Source organism: Oncorhynchus tshawytscha, linkage group LG01 (assembly GCF_018296145.1).
Source record: "Oncorhynchus tshawytscha isolate Ot180627B linkage group LG01, Otsh_v2.0, whole genome shotgun sequence".
Classification (NCBI taxonomy): Eukaryota; Metazoa; Chordata; class Actinopteri; order Salmoniformes; family Salmonidae; genus Oncorhynchus; species Oncorhynchus tshawytscha.
This window is the reverse complement of record NC_056429.1, coordinates 92,717,880-92,734,509: the sequence shown is the minus strand read 5'-3', so window position 1 is coordinate 92,734,509 and position 16,630 is coordinate 92,717,880. Positions and strand designations below refer to the sequence as shown.

Below are 16,630 nucleotides of genomic sequence, written 5' to 3'. Positions count from 1 at the left end.
GTAGGTCCATTGACACTATGTTGTATTGTATTGGTTGTAGGTCCATTGACACCATATTGTATTGGTTGTAGGTCCATTGACACCATGTTGTATTGTATTGGTTGTAGGTCCATTGACACTGTTGTATTGTATTCGTTGTAGGTCCATTGACACTATGTTGTATTGTACTGGTTGTAGGTCCATTGACACCATATTGTATTGTATTCATTGACACTAGGTCCATTGACACTATGTTGTATTGTATTGGTTGTAGGTCCATTGACACCATATTGTATTGGTTGTAGATCCATTGACACCATGATGTATTGTATTGGTTGTAGGTCCATTGACACTGTTGTATTGTATTCGTTGTAGGTCCATTGACACCATATTGTATTGTATTGGTTGTAGGTCCATTGACACCATGTTATATTTGGTGTTTAGGTCCCGGCCGGTGATCACTGTGGACGTGTCTATCTACCTGCCTGTCTCCATCAACATCTCTGTGCCTCAGTGTCACGAGGGACCCCAACACCTCAACTGTTTCAACGCAAGAGTCTGCCTGCTCTTCAGAGGAAAACACCTGCCAGGACAGATAGGTGAGCACTAATACAACTACACACATCTGTGTTCTGGCGTGGTCCTGGTTGACTGTTCTAGCGTATTCCTGGTTGACTGTTATGGAGTGGTCCTGGTTGACTGTTCGGTGTGGTCCTGGTTGACTGTTATGGCGTGGTCCTGGTTGACTGTTATGGCGTGGTCCTGGTTGACTGTTATGGCGCGGTTCTGGTTGACTGTGATGGTGTGGTCCTCGTTGACTGTTATGGCGCGGTTCTGGTTGACTGTGATGGTGTGGTCCTCGTTGACTGTTCAGGCACAGATAGAACAATGAGCCAGTTTTACCAGATGTACATTGAGCAAAAATATAAACACAACATGTAAAGTGTTGGTCCCATGTTTCATGAGCTGAAATAAAACATCTCAGAAATGTTCCATACACACAAAAAAGCTTATTTCTCTCAACCTGAAGGTTTGACTTATCAAAAAGCTGATTTAAACAGCATGATCATTACACAGGTGAACCTTGTGCTGGGGACAATAAAAGGCCACTCTAAAATGTGCAGTTTCGTCACACAACACAATGCCACAGATGTCTGAAGTTTTGAAGGAGTGTGCAATTGGCATGCTGACTGCAGGAATGTGCACCAGAGCTGTTGCTAGAACATTTATTCAGACCACGTGTATGTGGGCGAGAAGTTTGCTGATGTCAACATTGTGAACAAAGTGCCATATGGTGGTGGGGTTATGGTAAGGGCAGGCATAAGCTACGGACAACGAACACAATCACATTTTATCGATGGCAGTTTTAATTCACAGATCTATTGAGATGAGATCCTGAAGCCCATTGTCGTGCCATCCATCCGCCGCCATCACCTCATGTTTCAGCATGATAATGCACGGCCCCATGTTACAAGGATCTGTACACAATTATTGGAAGCTGAAAATGTCCCAGTTGTTCCAGGGCCTGCATTCTCACCTGTCACCCATTGAATGTGTTTGGGATGCTCTGGATCAACGTGTGCTACACTGTGTTCCAGTTCCCACCAATATCTAGCAACTTCACATTGAAGAGGAGTGGGACAACATTCCACAGGCCACAATCAACAGCCCGATCAACTCGGTGCAAAGGAGATGTGTCGCGTTGGATGAGGCAAATGTTGGTCATACCAGATACTGACTAGTTTTCTGATCCACGCCCCTACCTTTTTGTTTTTAAGGTGCACTACATGACCCAAAGTATGTGGACACCTGCTTGTCGAACATCTCAATCCAAAATCATGGGCATTAAAATGGAGTTGGTCTCCCCTTTTGCTGCTGTAACAGCCTCCACTCTTCTGGGAAGGCTTTCCACTAGATGTTGGAATATTGCTGCAGGGACTTGCTTCCCTTCAGCCACAAGGGCATTAGTGAGGTTCGGCGATTAGGCCTGGCTCGCAGTCAGCGTTCAAATTCAACGCCATTGTATGATGTAGCGTTAAGATTTCTTTTCACTGGAACTAAGGGGCCTAGACCGAACCATGAAAAACAGCCCCAGTCCACTATTTCTCCTCCACCAAACTTTACATCTGGCACTATGCATTGGGGCAGGTAGCATTCTCCTGGCATCCGTCAAACCCAGATTAGTCCGTCAGACTGCCAGATGGTCAAGCATGATTCATCACTCCAGAGAAGGCGTTTCCACTGCTCCAGAGTCCAATGGTGGGAGCTTTACACCACTCCAGCCGATGCTTGGCATTGCGCATGGTGATCGTAGGCTTGTTGGCCATGGAAACCCATTTCATGAAGCTCCCGACAAACAGTTATTGTGCTGACGTGGCTTCCAGGGTCAGTTTGGAATTTGGTAGTGAGTGTTGCAACTGAGGACAGACAATTTTTACATGTTTCAGCACTCTGCAGTCTTGTTCTGTGAGCTTGTGTGGCCTACCACTTTCGCGGCTGAGCCGTTGTTTCTCCTAGATGTTTCCACTTCACAATAACAGCACTTACAGTTGACCGGGGCAGCTCTGACTAGTTGGATTGGTGGCATCCTATTATGATGCCACGTTGAAAGTCACTGAGCTTTTCAGTAAGGCCATTCTACTGTCAATGTGTGTCTATGGAGATTTTATATCTGTGTGCTCGATTTTATACAATGTGGCTGTGAAATAGACCATTTGAAGGGGTGTCCACATACTTTTGTATATATAGTGTATTTGTGACCAACAGATGCATATTTGTATTCCCAGCCATAGATTAGGGCCTAATTCATTCATTCCAATTGACTGATTTCCTAATATGAACTGTAACTCAGTAAAATCTTAGAAATTTGTAGCATGTTGTGTTTAAATTTTTTTCAATATATAAATCTGAGGCATCAGTTTGGCATTTCCACTCACTACCAAATATGGTGATGAGAGGAAGCCCGGTGGGAGAAAATGGAGCGAGATGGATTTTGTCCGGCATTCGGCTAATTTTGTCATCGATGAAACATTTGATCTCTGTACAGTTTTTGTTCCCAAAACTACAATCTCTTACAACAGAGTAGTCTAAGTTTTGTAGACTTTCCCCTTTGCAAAGTAAAAAAAATGCGTTGTTTAGAAAGAGTGCAATAGCAAATTGAGTTATTGCACACGCACACTTCAGAGTAGGCGTTACGTAGCGGAAATATGCAAATACATGCTAAAATGTGCCTATAGGATCTCGCTAGCTCCTGCTTGGCTCTGCCCACCTTTGCTTTTTTCTGCCCATTATGAATCATTTGCTCCCATTGGAAACTACAGGCTGTGGTTTATCTTGGGGTAGTTATAAACAATATTTGGTTTAGGTGTGGCCCTGGTTGTGTTGTGGTTGTGGTTGTGGTCATGGTTGTGTCTGTGGGTTTGGTCATGCTTGATCCCCCCCCAGGACAGGGAAGTAGCCTGCTGGTATAGTTTGGTAACGACGCCTGGGCCGGTAATGAACACTCAACGCCCCTCCTTTCCGCCTGGCAGGGTGAGCTCATGGAAGGCGCTCCCGTACACACATTAGCGTGCACACGTGGAATGAATCAATGTCACACACACACACACACACACACACACACACACACACACACACACACACACACAGTACCCTTTTGGTTGTGACTGGGGTGTATGCTGCTGTCCCTCCAACTGTTTTACAGCATTTCACCACTCTGCAGACTGTGTATGTGCGTGCACGCGTGTGTGTGTTTGCTCGTGCGTGACGATGATTCATTCCACGGATTTCAAAAAAGTATGTCTGTTCAGGAAATGAAAATATTGTTGATCAATATCAGAGAAAGTCTTGTAATCTAAGTCTAATTGCTGCAAAAAAATGTAAAGCTATCAATTAAAAAGCCTGTATTCACCTTCGATACCAAACTGGAGAAGAAACAGAACTATGTCCCTTTAGATATGGTATATTATAAACAGAGATGTTTGAAAGCGGACATGTACTGAGTATACCAGACATTAGGAACACCTTCCTAATATTGAGTTGCACCCCCCTTTGCTCTCAGAACAGCCTTAATTAGTCGGGGCATGGACTCTACAAGGTGTCTGAAGCATAATGTTCACAATGTTTTGTATACTGAGTGTATGTTGATCATCTTGGATAATGTTTTGTGTACTCCGTCTATGTTGATCATCTTGGATAATGTTTTGTGTACTCCGTGTATGGTGATCATCTTGGATATTGTTTTGTGTACTCCGTGTATGTTGATCCTCTTGGATAATGTTTTGTGTACTCTGTGTATGTTGATCATCTTGGATAATGTTTTGTGTACTCTGTGTATGTTGATCCTCTTGGATAATGTTTTGTGTACTCCGTGTATGTTGATCATCTTGGATAATGTTTTGTGTACTCCGTGTATGTTGATCATCTTGGATAATGTTTTGTATACTCCGTGTTTGTTGATCATCTTGAATAATGTTTGGTATTTGTGTTGTTTGAAGTAGATAAACAATTTTAAAAAATGAATTGTAAAAAAAAAAAATCCTCTAGCAAACTCCTTAAAACCTCTCTGGCGCAGGCGTGCCACTAGCGACCCACCTCGACAACATCCGGTGAAATTGCAGTGCAGCAAATCCAAAATACAGAAATAGTAATTAATAAGCATTCATGAAAATACAAGTGTTATACATTGGTTAAAATAAAAACTTCTTGTTAATCCAGCCGCTTTATCAGATTTCAAAAAGGCTTTACGGCGAAAGCATACCATGCGATTATCTGAGGACAGCGCCCCGCTTACAAAAGCATACAAACATTTTCCAACCAAGTAGAGGAGTCACGAAAGTCAGAAATAGCGCTAAAATGAATCACTTACCTTTGAAGATCTTCATCTGGTTGCAATCAGAAGGGTCCCAGTTACACAATAAATTGTCGTTTTGTTCGATAAAGTCCCTCTTTTATATCCCAAAAACTCAGTTTTGTTGGCGCGTTTTGTTCAGTAATCCACTGGCTCAAAGGCAGTCAAAACAGATGGTCTCTCTCCTCTCTCCCCAGAGTTGTTGTATAGCCTGACAGCTGGTCTCTCTCCTCTCTCCCCAGAGTTGTTGTATAGCCTGACAGCTGGTCTCTCTCCTCTCTCCCCAGAGTTGTTGTATAACCTGACAGCTGGTCTCTCTCCTCTCAACCCAAAGTTGTTTATTAACCTGACAGCTGGTCTCTCTCCTCTCAACCCAAAGTTGTTTATTAACCTGACAGCTTGTCTCTCTCCTCTCTCCCCAGAGTTGTTGTATAGCCTGACAGCTGGTCTCTCTGATCTCTCCCCAGAGTTGTTGTATAACCTGACAGCTGGTCTCTTTCCTCTCTCCCCAGAGTTGTTGTATAACCTGACAGCTGGTCTCTCTCCTCTCTCCCCAGAGTTGTTGTATAACCTGACAGCTGGTCTCTCTCCTCTCTCCCCAGAGTTGTTGTATAACCTGACAGCTGGTCTCTCTCCTCTCTCCCCAGAGTTGTTGTATAACCTGACAGCTGGTCTCTCTCCTCTCTCCCCAGAGTTGTTGTATAGCCTGACAGCTGGTCTCTCTCCTCTCTCCCCAGAGTTGTTGTATAGCCTGACAGCTGGTCTCTCTCCTCTCTCCCCAGAGTTGTTGTATAGCCTGACAGCTGTTCTCTCTCCTTGCTCCCCAGAGTTGTTGTATAACCTGACAGCTGATGTGGATAAGAGGCAGAGGAGCCAGTCTTCCAGAGTGTACTTCATTCAGAACGGAGCCCAGATCAGCTTCATGAGCAACGAGCTCAGTCTGGACATCAACAGAGAGGATTGCCAACAGTACACTGCATATGTTAAGGTGAGTCCCTAGAAGTCATTTAGTTTGTCGCAGTGCTTTGCTTTATCTTGGCCAGGTCGCAGTTGTAAATGAGAACTTGTTCTCAACTGGCCTACCTGGTTAAATAAAGGTGAAATAAAATAAATAAATAAAATGTGGGCCTGTGGTTGGCAATGCCAAGGTTGTGGCTTCAATTCCTGTAGAGATCACATAAGATAGGTCCCTTTTTCCTCCGAGCAGATTGTCCCCAGCGTTCAAAGCTGGTTGCAATGATTATCAGTTTTTTTGTCGTAAAGTCGCGGTCAGGTTGTATACTGGTTGTATAAGGAAGTTTGTTTAAACGTCAAGAAGACATCTTCTGGTTGACCAACAGAGACCACTGGGTTGTAGTCTCACACACCAGACTGTGTTGTGTGCCACCAGGTTAAGGTGACAGTATACTGTATGATGACTTCTCATCCATAAAACATGTCGTTAAGATGTCATGTGCCCTGATGTTGCCCTATTTGTCCAAGTTAGCTGGTTCAGTTGGAGCTATTGTGTCCATGTCCTCCACTGAACTCTTTCTCATGGCAACTGGGTTATTCAAGCAGTGTTTGTCAAGCTGTTTTCTTTCTGTTTGTTTTGATGTTCTGAAGCGACGTTCAATCTCCATAGCATCTCCGGTGGCAACTTCCTTTCAGTCTTAATAGTTTTGACAGGCTCAAAACAATGTTGAAATTGTAGGCAAGGCAAACAAAACAAAGGTGAATCATGTTGGCTATAATCATTGTTCCCTCTCATTTTTTTTTCAGCACTGAGCAAATTTCAGGTCTGCTGTGCAACTTTCAACACACGTTTACAGTGAACACTGAGGCTGAACCCACTTTAAATTCCAGTTATAACAGGGGCCAAGTATTCTACTGTGGATGTTTGATCATAATGTAGTCCTACCAGTGGCCTACAATCAATAACAATGGAGAAGAATGCATCCCATAACATTCTATCATTCAGCCTACAGTAGCAGCAATGTGTGGTGTTCAATGTTGAAAAATCTACATTCCATGAGACTTTAGAAAAAACATGCAGGGCTTGACATTAATTACCTGTTTATCCACTTCACCTTCAGACAAGGAGGTGACTGAAAATGTGTTGTTTGACGCAAGAAACCACAAAATACAATTAATCAGTCAAATTATGCTACCCTCTGCCTGTTGGCTACTTAGCTTATTGAAGACTGTTTCAAAATACAACACTGCCCCTTTAAAACATAAAAAAGCTCTTTACCTGACTCGCTTTTCAAAGATGGCCTGAAGTGCTCTTGTAGGAAGCAACCACTCCCCCATTGTTGTCTAGAAATTAGCTATAACTGTGCTAATAACTAATTAGCAAAGAACATTAACACATTTGCACAGGTGGCTACATGCAGCTCTCGCTTTGATCTCAAGCCTATCTATTCGTGACCCCTCATACTGTAAACAGTCCAGTTCAAAGTGAATGGCACAGATCCATATATGGCAATGGTCTATTTGCATATTGGCCTACTGCAGCTCTGATTGGTTAAGAGTATGGGCCTGAGTCATGGCTGTCAATGCAATAAAATCCTACTCCGATGCGCTCCACAAGAAAATCTCTTGCACAGTTAGTTTGCATACTAAGTCTTGCATAGTTTTTTTTTCAGTATGTTACGTTGAAGGTGGCTAATATTGTGTTGATTCGAGCACAATTTCCACAGTGGAGGGAAACGTTGATAGTGTTAACTCAAGGGGAAAACTCTAGAAAGTTGAGTGAAGTTCAGTCTCGTGCTTCTCTGCGAGGGCTGATATTTCTTCTGCATGGCAGTCCGAAGGGAGCAGTGCGCAACTTAGAGGGAACATTGGCTATAATATACACTGCTCAAAAAAATAGGGAACACTTAAACAACACAATGTAACTCCAAGTCAATCACACTTCTGTGAAATCAAACTGTCCACTTAGGAAGCAACACTGATTGACAATAAATGTCACATGCTGTTGTGCAAATGGAATAGACAACAGGTGGAAATTATAGGCAATAAGCAAGACACCCCCAATAAAGGAGTGGTTCTGCAGGTGGGGACCACGGACCACTTCTCGGTTCCTATGCTTCCTGGCTGATGTTTTGGTCACTTTTGAATGCTGGCGGCGCTTTCACTCTAGTGGTAGCATGAGACGGAGTCTACAACCCACACAAGTGGCTCAGGTAGTGCAGCTCATCCAGGATGGCACATCAATGTGAGCTGTGACAAGAAGGTTTGCTGTGTCTGTCAGCGTAGTGTCCAGAGCATGGAGGCGCTACCAGGAGACAGGCCAGTACATCAGGAGACGCGGAGGAGGCCGTAGGAGGGCAACAACCCAGCAGCAGGACCGCTACCTCCGCCTTTGTGCAAGGAGGAGCAGGAGGAGCACTGCCAGAGCCCTGCAAAATGACCTCCAGCAGGCCACAAATGTGCATGTGCCTGCTCAAACGGTCAGAAACAGACTCCATGAGGGTGGTAATGAGGGCCCGACGTCCACAGGTGGGGGTTGTGCTTACTACAGCCCAACACCATGCAGGACGTTTGGCATTTGCCAGAGAACACCAAGATTGGCAAATTCGCCACTGGAGCCCTGTGCTCTTCACAGATGAAAGCAGGTTCACACTGAGCACGAGACAGACGTGACAGAGTCTGGAGACGCCGTAGAGAACGTTCTGCTGCCTGCAACATCCTCCAGCATGACCGGTTTGGCGGTAGGTCAGTCATGGTGTGGGGTGGCATTTCTTTGGGGGGCCGCACAGCTCGCCAGAGGTAGCCTGACTGCCATTAGGTACCGAGATGAGATCCTCAGACCCCTTGTGAGACCATATGCTGGTGCGGTTGGCCCTGGTTTTCTCCTAATGCAAGACAATCCTCATGTGGCAGTTGGAGTGTGTCAGCAGTTCCTGCAAGAGGAAGGCATTGAGGCTATGGACTGGCCGGCCCGTTCCCCAGACCTGAATCCAATTGATCACATCTGGGACATCATGTCTTGCTCCATCCACCAACGCCTGTAGTGTGGTTTTCCACTTTAAGTTTGAGGGTGACTCCAAATCCAGACCTCCATGGGTTGATACATTTGATTTCCATTGATAATTTTTGTGTGATTTTGTTGTCAGCACATTCAACTATGTCAAGAAAAAAGTATTTAACAAGAATATTTCATTCATTCAGATCTAGGATGTGTTATTTTAGTGTTCCCTTCACTTTTTTTGAGTAGTGTATATTGGCTATAGGTGTGTGTGCATGCGTGTGAAAGTTCAACAGTTGTCTGGTTGAGTGGTTTTATTCTGCAGCTTGCTGGGTCAGGGCAAATGTGACATACAGGCAATCATAACAGTTAAAACAACACTGTTTACTTTCTGCTATCATCTCCAAGTGGATAGAAACAGTAGGTGGTAGAGTATCTTCACAGACCACATAGATAAGTAGCTAAGGTACAGGAAGATATGTGTCTTAAACTGGAAACTGAACCCTCTGCACACTCACTGGTTGAGCCATGCAAATTTCTGTTATTTACTTTCCAAGCCTTCGGTCACCGTAGTAGACCGTTGTCACTATCGTCAGATAGCCTAGAGCTCTGACGGAAAGTAGGTTTTAATTACTGCAATTTGCATGCATCTTAATGTGCAGACAAGCTTCTTGTCCGGAGTAGGAACTGTAGACAGTCACATAAATAGTAAGTTACTGTATTGTAACCTGCTGATTCAGAGGCAGCCTTAGAGTGGACCTACAGTATGTCCTGAGGCCTGAGGGCGTCCATGTATGTCTCACCTCCTGCTAATGGGGACCAGAGGTCCCACCCCACACAGAGCCTGTGCATTTCAATGCCATTCTCTACAGTGGACCCCAGGCTAATTTCTCCCTGGGAGGCTGAGCCTGACTGAACTCAATACCATTCTATCCTTCTCGCACTCTCTCTGACCCCCCCCCCCACAAAAAAAGTGCTGGGTTGAAACACTATTCGAAAACACTTCAAGTACTTTATATGTGCTTGACTGTGTTAGAACCCAGGTCTGCTACCCTGCCATATAGCCCATAGTGTTAGAACCCAGGTCTGCTACCCTGCCATACAGCCCATAGTGTTAGAACCCAGGTCTGCTACCCTGCCATACAGCCCATAGTGTTAGAACCCAGGTCAGGGCTGAGTATACCTCACTACATAATGTGAGAGACTTTGAACAACACATCATAACACCATTATAGAGCCTTAAACATCCAGTCTGTCCAGTGGGGTTTGTGGAACTCCTAGATGTCTATATACAGTATTCATTGATAATTAGACATTTATGGTTGTTTCTCCTAATCGAACACTGTGACCAGACAGCGGCATAAACTGTTAGCTTCAACTGTGACAATTGTAGGTATACACACAATAGATCAGCAATGTGAAGTATTGTAATGTTAATTCCCAATGTAAACGTGTTCAACATCTTCTATACAGCAATATCTCTATTTTTGGCATCCCAAATGGCACCCTATTTCCTTTATTTTTTTATTTATTTTTTTATTTCACCTTTATTTAACCAGGTAGGCTAGTTGAGAACAAGTTCTCATTTACAACTGCGACCTGGCCAAGATAAAGCATAGCAGTGTGAGCAGACAACACAGAGTTACACATGGAATAAACAAATTAACAAGTCAATAACACAGTAGAAAACAAAGGGGGAGTCTATATACAATGTACAATGTGTGCAAAAGGCATGAGGAGGTAGACGAATAGTTACAATTTTGCAGATTAACACTGGAGTGATATATGATCAGATGGTCATGTACAGGTAGAGATATTGGTGTGCAAAAGAGCAGAAAAGTAAATAAATAAAAACAGTATGGGGATGAGGTAGGTGAAAATGGGTGGGCTATTTACCAATAGACTATGTACAGCTGCAGCGATCGGTTAGCTGCTCAGATAGCTGATGTTTGAAGTTGGTGAGGGAGATAAAAGTCTCCAACTTCAGCGATTTTTGCAATTCGTTCCAGTCACAGGCAGCAGAGTACTGGAACGAAAGGCGGCCAAATGAGGTGTTGGCTTTAGGGATGATCAGTGAGATACACCTGCTGGAGCGCGTGCTACGGATGGGTGTTGCCATCGACCAGTGAACTGAGATAAGGCGGAGCTTTACCTAGCATGGACTTGTAGATGACCTGGAGCCAGTGGGTCTGGCGACGAATATGTAGCGAGGCCAGCCGACTAGAGCATACAAGTCGCAGTGGTGGGTGGTATAAGGTGCTTTAGTGACAAAACGGATGGCACTGTGATATACTGCATCCAGTTTGCTGAGTAGAGTGTTGGAAGCCATTTTGTAGATGACATCGCCGAAGTCGAGGATTGGTAGGATAGTCAGTTTTACTAGGGTAAGCTTGGCGGCGTGAGTGAAGGAGGCTTTGTTGCGGAATAGAAAGCCGACTCTTGATTTGATTTTTGATTGGAGGTGTTTGATATGAGTCTGGAAGGAGAGTTTGCAGTCTAGCCAGACACCTAGGTACTTATAGATGTCCACATATTCAAGGTCGGAACCATCCAGGGTGGTGATGCTAGTCGGGCATAGTGCACTACTTTTGACCAGAGTCCTATGTGGCGTAAATGCACTATAAAGGGAATAGGGTGCCATTTGGGACTCAGCCTCTGTTTCTGGGTGTGCAGTAGTGTACTGTAGATTAGCGATCTGGTACGTGCCACATACGTAACTAACTGGCATCTCTCTTGTCTCAGTGTACTGTAATGTACTAGGTGGGATCAGGCCAGAACCACGTCACCATAGAATTGATCTGTGTAGTAGAATAGAATAGAAGAGCATAGAATATCATTGAATTTGCCCTTATGAGGGAATTTGTTAAAAAGCATTGGCAATGTAAAATAGTTTGATTAACCAGAGATCAGAGGAACACTTGGTCTGCTTTGTGGAGTTAAATAGGGTTCAAAGTGTGGTGCCAAAATGACACTTTCAAAATAACCTGTTGGTAATAGCATTCTGTCACCCCCTGATCATAGAGATCCTTTTAATTCTCTATTTGGTTAAGTCAGGGTGTGACTAGGGTGGACAATCTATGTTTTCTATTTCTTTGTTGGCCTGGTATGGTTCCCAATCAGAGGCAGCTGTCTATCGTTGTCTCTGATTGGGGATCATATTTAGGCAGCCTTTTCCCACCTGTTGTTTGTGGGATCTTGTTTTCGTGTAGCTGCCTGTGAGCAGCCCAGAACGTCACGTTTTGTTTTCTTCTGTATTGTTTTTGGTGAGTTTCATATTTATGAAACATGTGGAACTCTAAGTATGCTGCGCCTTGGTCCATTCATTCAGACGATCGTGACACATTCTTTCTAGTCAATGAACTAGTATTCAAAGGTGTGACATTTTTAATAACTTCCAATATTATAATAATATAACCTCTGGTGTTTATCTTTCTTTTTTAGGTAATCAAAGGTGTGCATTACATTTATTAGATTTTCTAAACACCTTTTTCACACACAGTTCTCTACATTACTTCTGTACAGTTCTCTACATTAGTTGTATATAGTTCTCTACATTAGTTGTATACAGTTCTCTACATTAGTTGTATACAGTTCTCTACATTAGTTGTATACAGTTCTCTTCATTAGTTGTATACAGTTCTCTACATTAGTTGTATACAGTTCTCTACATTAGTTGTATACAGTTCTCTACATTAGTTGTATACAGTTCTCTACATTAGTTGTATACAGTTCTCTACATTAGTTGTATACAGTTCTCTACATTAGTTGTATACAGTTCTCTACATTACTTCTGTACAGTTCTCTACATTAGTTCTATACAGTTCTCTACATTACTTCTGTACAGTTCTCTACATTAGTTGTATACAGTTCTCTACATTAGTTCTATACAGTTCTCTACATTAGTTGTATACAGTTCTCTACATTAGTTGTATACAGTTCTCTACATTAGTTCTATACAGTTCTCTACATTAGTTGTATACAGTTCTCTACATTAGTTGTATACAGTTCTCTACATTAGTTCTATACAGTTCTCTAGATTAGTTGTGTACAGTTCTCTACATTAGTTGTATACAGTTCTCTACATTAGTTGTATACAGTTCTCTACATTACTTCTGTACAGTTCTCTACATTAGTTGTATACAGTTCTCTACATTAGTTCTATACAGTTCTCTACATTAGTTGTATACAGTTCTCTACATTAGTTGTATACAGTTCTCTACATTACTTCTGTACAGTTCTCTACATTAGTTCTATACAGTTCTCTACATTACTTCTGTACAGTTCTCTACATTAGTTGTATACAGTTCTCTACATTAGTTGTATACAGTTCTCTATTAGTTGTATACAGTTCTCTACATTAGTTGTATACAGTTCTCTACATTAGTTCTATACAGTTCTCTACATTAGTTGTATACAGTTCTCTACATTAGTTGTATACAGTTCTCTACATTACTTCTGTACAGTTCTCTACATTAGTTGTATACAGTTCTCTACATTAGTTCTATACAGTTCTCTACATTAGTTGTATACAGTTCTCTACATTACTTCTGTACAGTTCTCTACATTACTTCTATACAGTTCTCTACATTACTTCTGTACAGTTCTCTACATTAGTTGTATACAGTTCTCTACATTAGTTCTATACAGTTCTCTACATTAGTTCTATACAGTTCTCTACATTAGTTGTATACAGTTCTCTACATTAGTTGTATACAGTTCTCTACATTAGTTGTATACAGTTCTCTACATTACTTCTGTACAGTTCTCTACATTAGTTGTATACAGTTCTCTACATTAGGTGTGTATAGTTCTATACGTTAGGTGTGTATAGTTCTATACGTTAGGTGTGTATAGTTCTATACGTTAGGTGTGTATAGTTCTCTACATTAGGTGTGTATAGTTCTATACGTTAGGTGTGTATAGTTCTATACGTTAGGTGTGTATAGTTCTATACGTTAGGTGTATATAGTTCTATACGTTAGGTGTGTATAGTTCTATACGTTAGGTGTGTATAGTTCTATACGTTAGGTGTGTATAGTTCTATCGTTAGGTGTATATAGTTCTATACGTTAGGTGTGTATAGTTCTATAAGGTGTGTATAGTTCTATACGTTAGGTGTGTATAGTTCTATACGTTAGGTGTGTATAGTTCTATACGTTAGGTGTGTATAGTTCTATACGTTAGGTGTGTATAGTTCTATACGTTAGGTGTATATAGTTCTATACGTTAGGTGTGTGTATAGTTCTATACGTTAGGTGTGTATAGTTCTATACGTTTGGTGTATATAGTTCTATACGTTAGGTGTGTATAGTTCTATACGTTAGGTGTGTATAGTTCTATACGTTAGGTGTGTATAGTTCTATACGTTAGGTGTATATAGTTCTATACGTTAGGTGTGTATATAGTTCTATACGTTAGGTGTGTATACAGTTCTATACGTTAGGTGTGTATAGTTCTATACGTTAGGTGTGTATAGTTCTATACGTTAGGTGTGTATAGTTCTATACGTTAGGTGTGTATAGTTCTATACGTTAGGTGTGTATATAGTTCTATACGTTAGGTGTGTATACAGTTCTATACGTTAGGTGTGTATACAGTTCTATACGTTAGGTGTGTATAGTTCTATACGTTAGGTGTGTATACAGTTCTATACGTTAGGTGTGTATAGTTCTATACGTTAGGTGTATATAGTTCTATACGTTAGGTGTGTATAGTTCTATACGTTAGGTGTGTATACAGTTCTATACGTTAGGTGTGTATACAGTTCTATACGTTAGGTGTGTATAGTTCTATACGTTAGGTGTATATAGTTCTATACGTTAGGTGTATAAATTAATATGTGGATTATAATGGACATTTTTGGAGGTGTTGATCCATTTTTCACAGAAAATGATATGCGACAACAGTGATCAAATGAAGATAGCAGATCTGTATGTGGAAAAACTGCTTATCAGAGAGAGAAACAGATTAGTTTACACAGATGGATCTGATTTTGATTAAACACTTGATCAATTCATCTTTAGTCAACATTTTCATCGAACATGTAATGGACTTAAACTTGAAATCCTTACACACAGTGAACACATGGACTAACAAAGATTACACAACCCTACGTCTATCAGAGAAAAACACCAGGAATGATCACTCACTCAGTAAATCACAAGACATTATGGAACACCAGTTCATTGATAGTGAAATCATATAATGCGTTTCATAATGATGTTTTGGCTGGCGGGGGAACGGCTGTGCAAAGGCTTGCCAGAGTTTCAGAGGAACTTTGTTTGGTTATTTGAGCTAAAATAAATGACACACTTCTCACTAGTCATACCTCACATTCTAGAGACGGACAACGGGGATATTCTAATGGTGAATGATATGGATGTTTGAAAGGACCAGGTGTGTGTGTGTGTGTGGGTGTGTGTGTGTGTGAATGATTTGGGTGGTTGAAAGGAGCAGGAGTGGTGTTTGCGTGTGAGTAAGTGACTGATTTCAAGAGCTGAATTTTCTCCACCCTTAATTTTCAAGTGTCACATTCTCACATTAATTTTCGTGCAATTGGCACATCATCTCTTTGGTTGTCTCTCAGCTTACTGTATATCAGTTAACCTTGAAAATGTATCATGAAATAGCTTGCAGGTTTAGATCAGTGTTCATCTACTTTTTGCATCTGGATATTATACTGAACCTGGATATTATACTGAACCTGGATATTATACTAAACCTGGATATTATACTGAACCTGGATATTATACTGAACCTGGATATTATACTGAACCTGGATATTATACTACACCTGGATATTATACTGAACCTGGATATTATACTGAACCTGGATATTATACTGAACCTGGATATTATACTGAACCTGGATATTATACTGAACCTGGTTGTTATTGTCACATTTGTCATAACGAGGAGACCAAGGCGCAGCGTGATTGGTATACATTCTTAAACTATTTCTACCCCCATCTCCACCAGTTGTCAGGCTGGAGGTCGCCTTTCTGCGTCACTATGGCGTCTTCACTTTATTTTAGTGTTGACAGACAGATGCCCAAGTTTCCACCAGAAGAAGTGCCAAGGTCCAACCATCATAATAGACTGATGGGCTTATAAATAAACTAGAGCCAGGACAGATAGAGATATCTGCTAGAAGATATTTAATATGGCCAGCCAAGGCAAAGTTATTATGGGATATACTGGGGACATATAGGGCAGAGAGAGTGAACATTAGGCCAGGAATGTGGGGCACCAAGAGGAGTTTCTAGACAACTGTTAGGGGGCTGGGCTTGAGCTTTGTGTCTTAATGTCTTTGTCGCACTGCTTTGCTTTATCTTGGCCAGGTTACAGTTGTAAATGAGAACTTGTTCTCAACTGGCCTACCTGGTAAAATAAAGGTGAAAAAAATCAAATAAAGACTGTAATGGACCTAATAGCCTACTACGCTAGCTAGCTATACCACTCTTTAATGACCGCAAATGGCAGTGGCCCTTGTCACAGGTTCACAACACATACTGTATTCATACCACCACAGGGCTGTGAGATGGGCTTGTTGAAGCATAAATATGCATATGAGGATGGATTGCCGATGCTGTAAACCCACCACATGTTGTGATCACAGAGACGGTTTGAGAAGTAGTGTGGTCTGCCTAATAAAGCTTTCCATGGAGGAGAAACATGACATTCACTAAAGAGCCTGGTAGATTCCAGAATGCTAAATGGGACGTCATGTAAAGTCTTAATGAGTGGAACACAGTTTAGTTTAGCTGCTACGTCATCGCATCACATTACACGACTCCACTATACTGTATCCATGGACAAATGAAGTGCTCCCTCCACTTCTGTACCTGAGC

The 16,630-nt window shown here is 41.8% G+C and overlaps 1 protein-coding gene across 1 annotated transcript in view; it reads left to right on the top strand.

The window, feature by feature from the left end:
• LOC112238315 (integrin alpha-9-like) overlaps positions 1–16,630 on the top strand; it is a 166,294-nt gene that overhangs the window by 63,887 nt on the left and 85,777 nt on the right. Inside the window, exons 14-15 of the mRNA XM_042327389.1 lie at positions 424–578; positions 5,656–5,816. Of these exons, the coding sequence (XP_042183323.1) occupies positions 424–578; positions 5,656–5,816 (316 nt within the window). The remainder of the gene's footprint in view (positions 1–423; positions 579–5,655; positions 5,817–16,630) is intronic.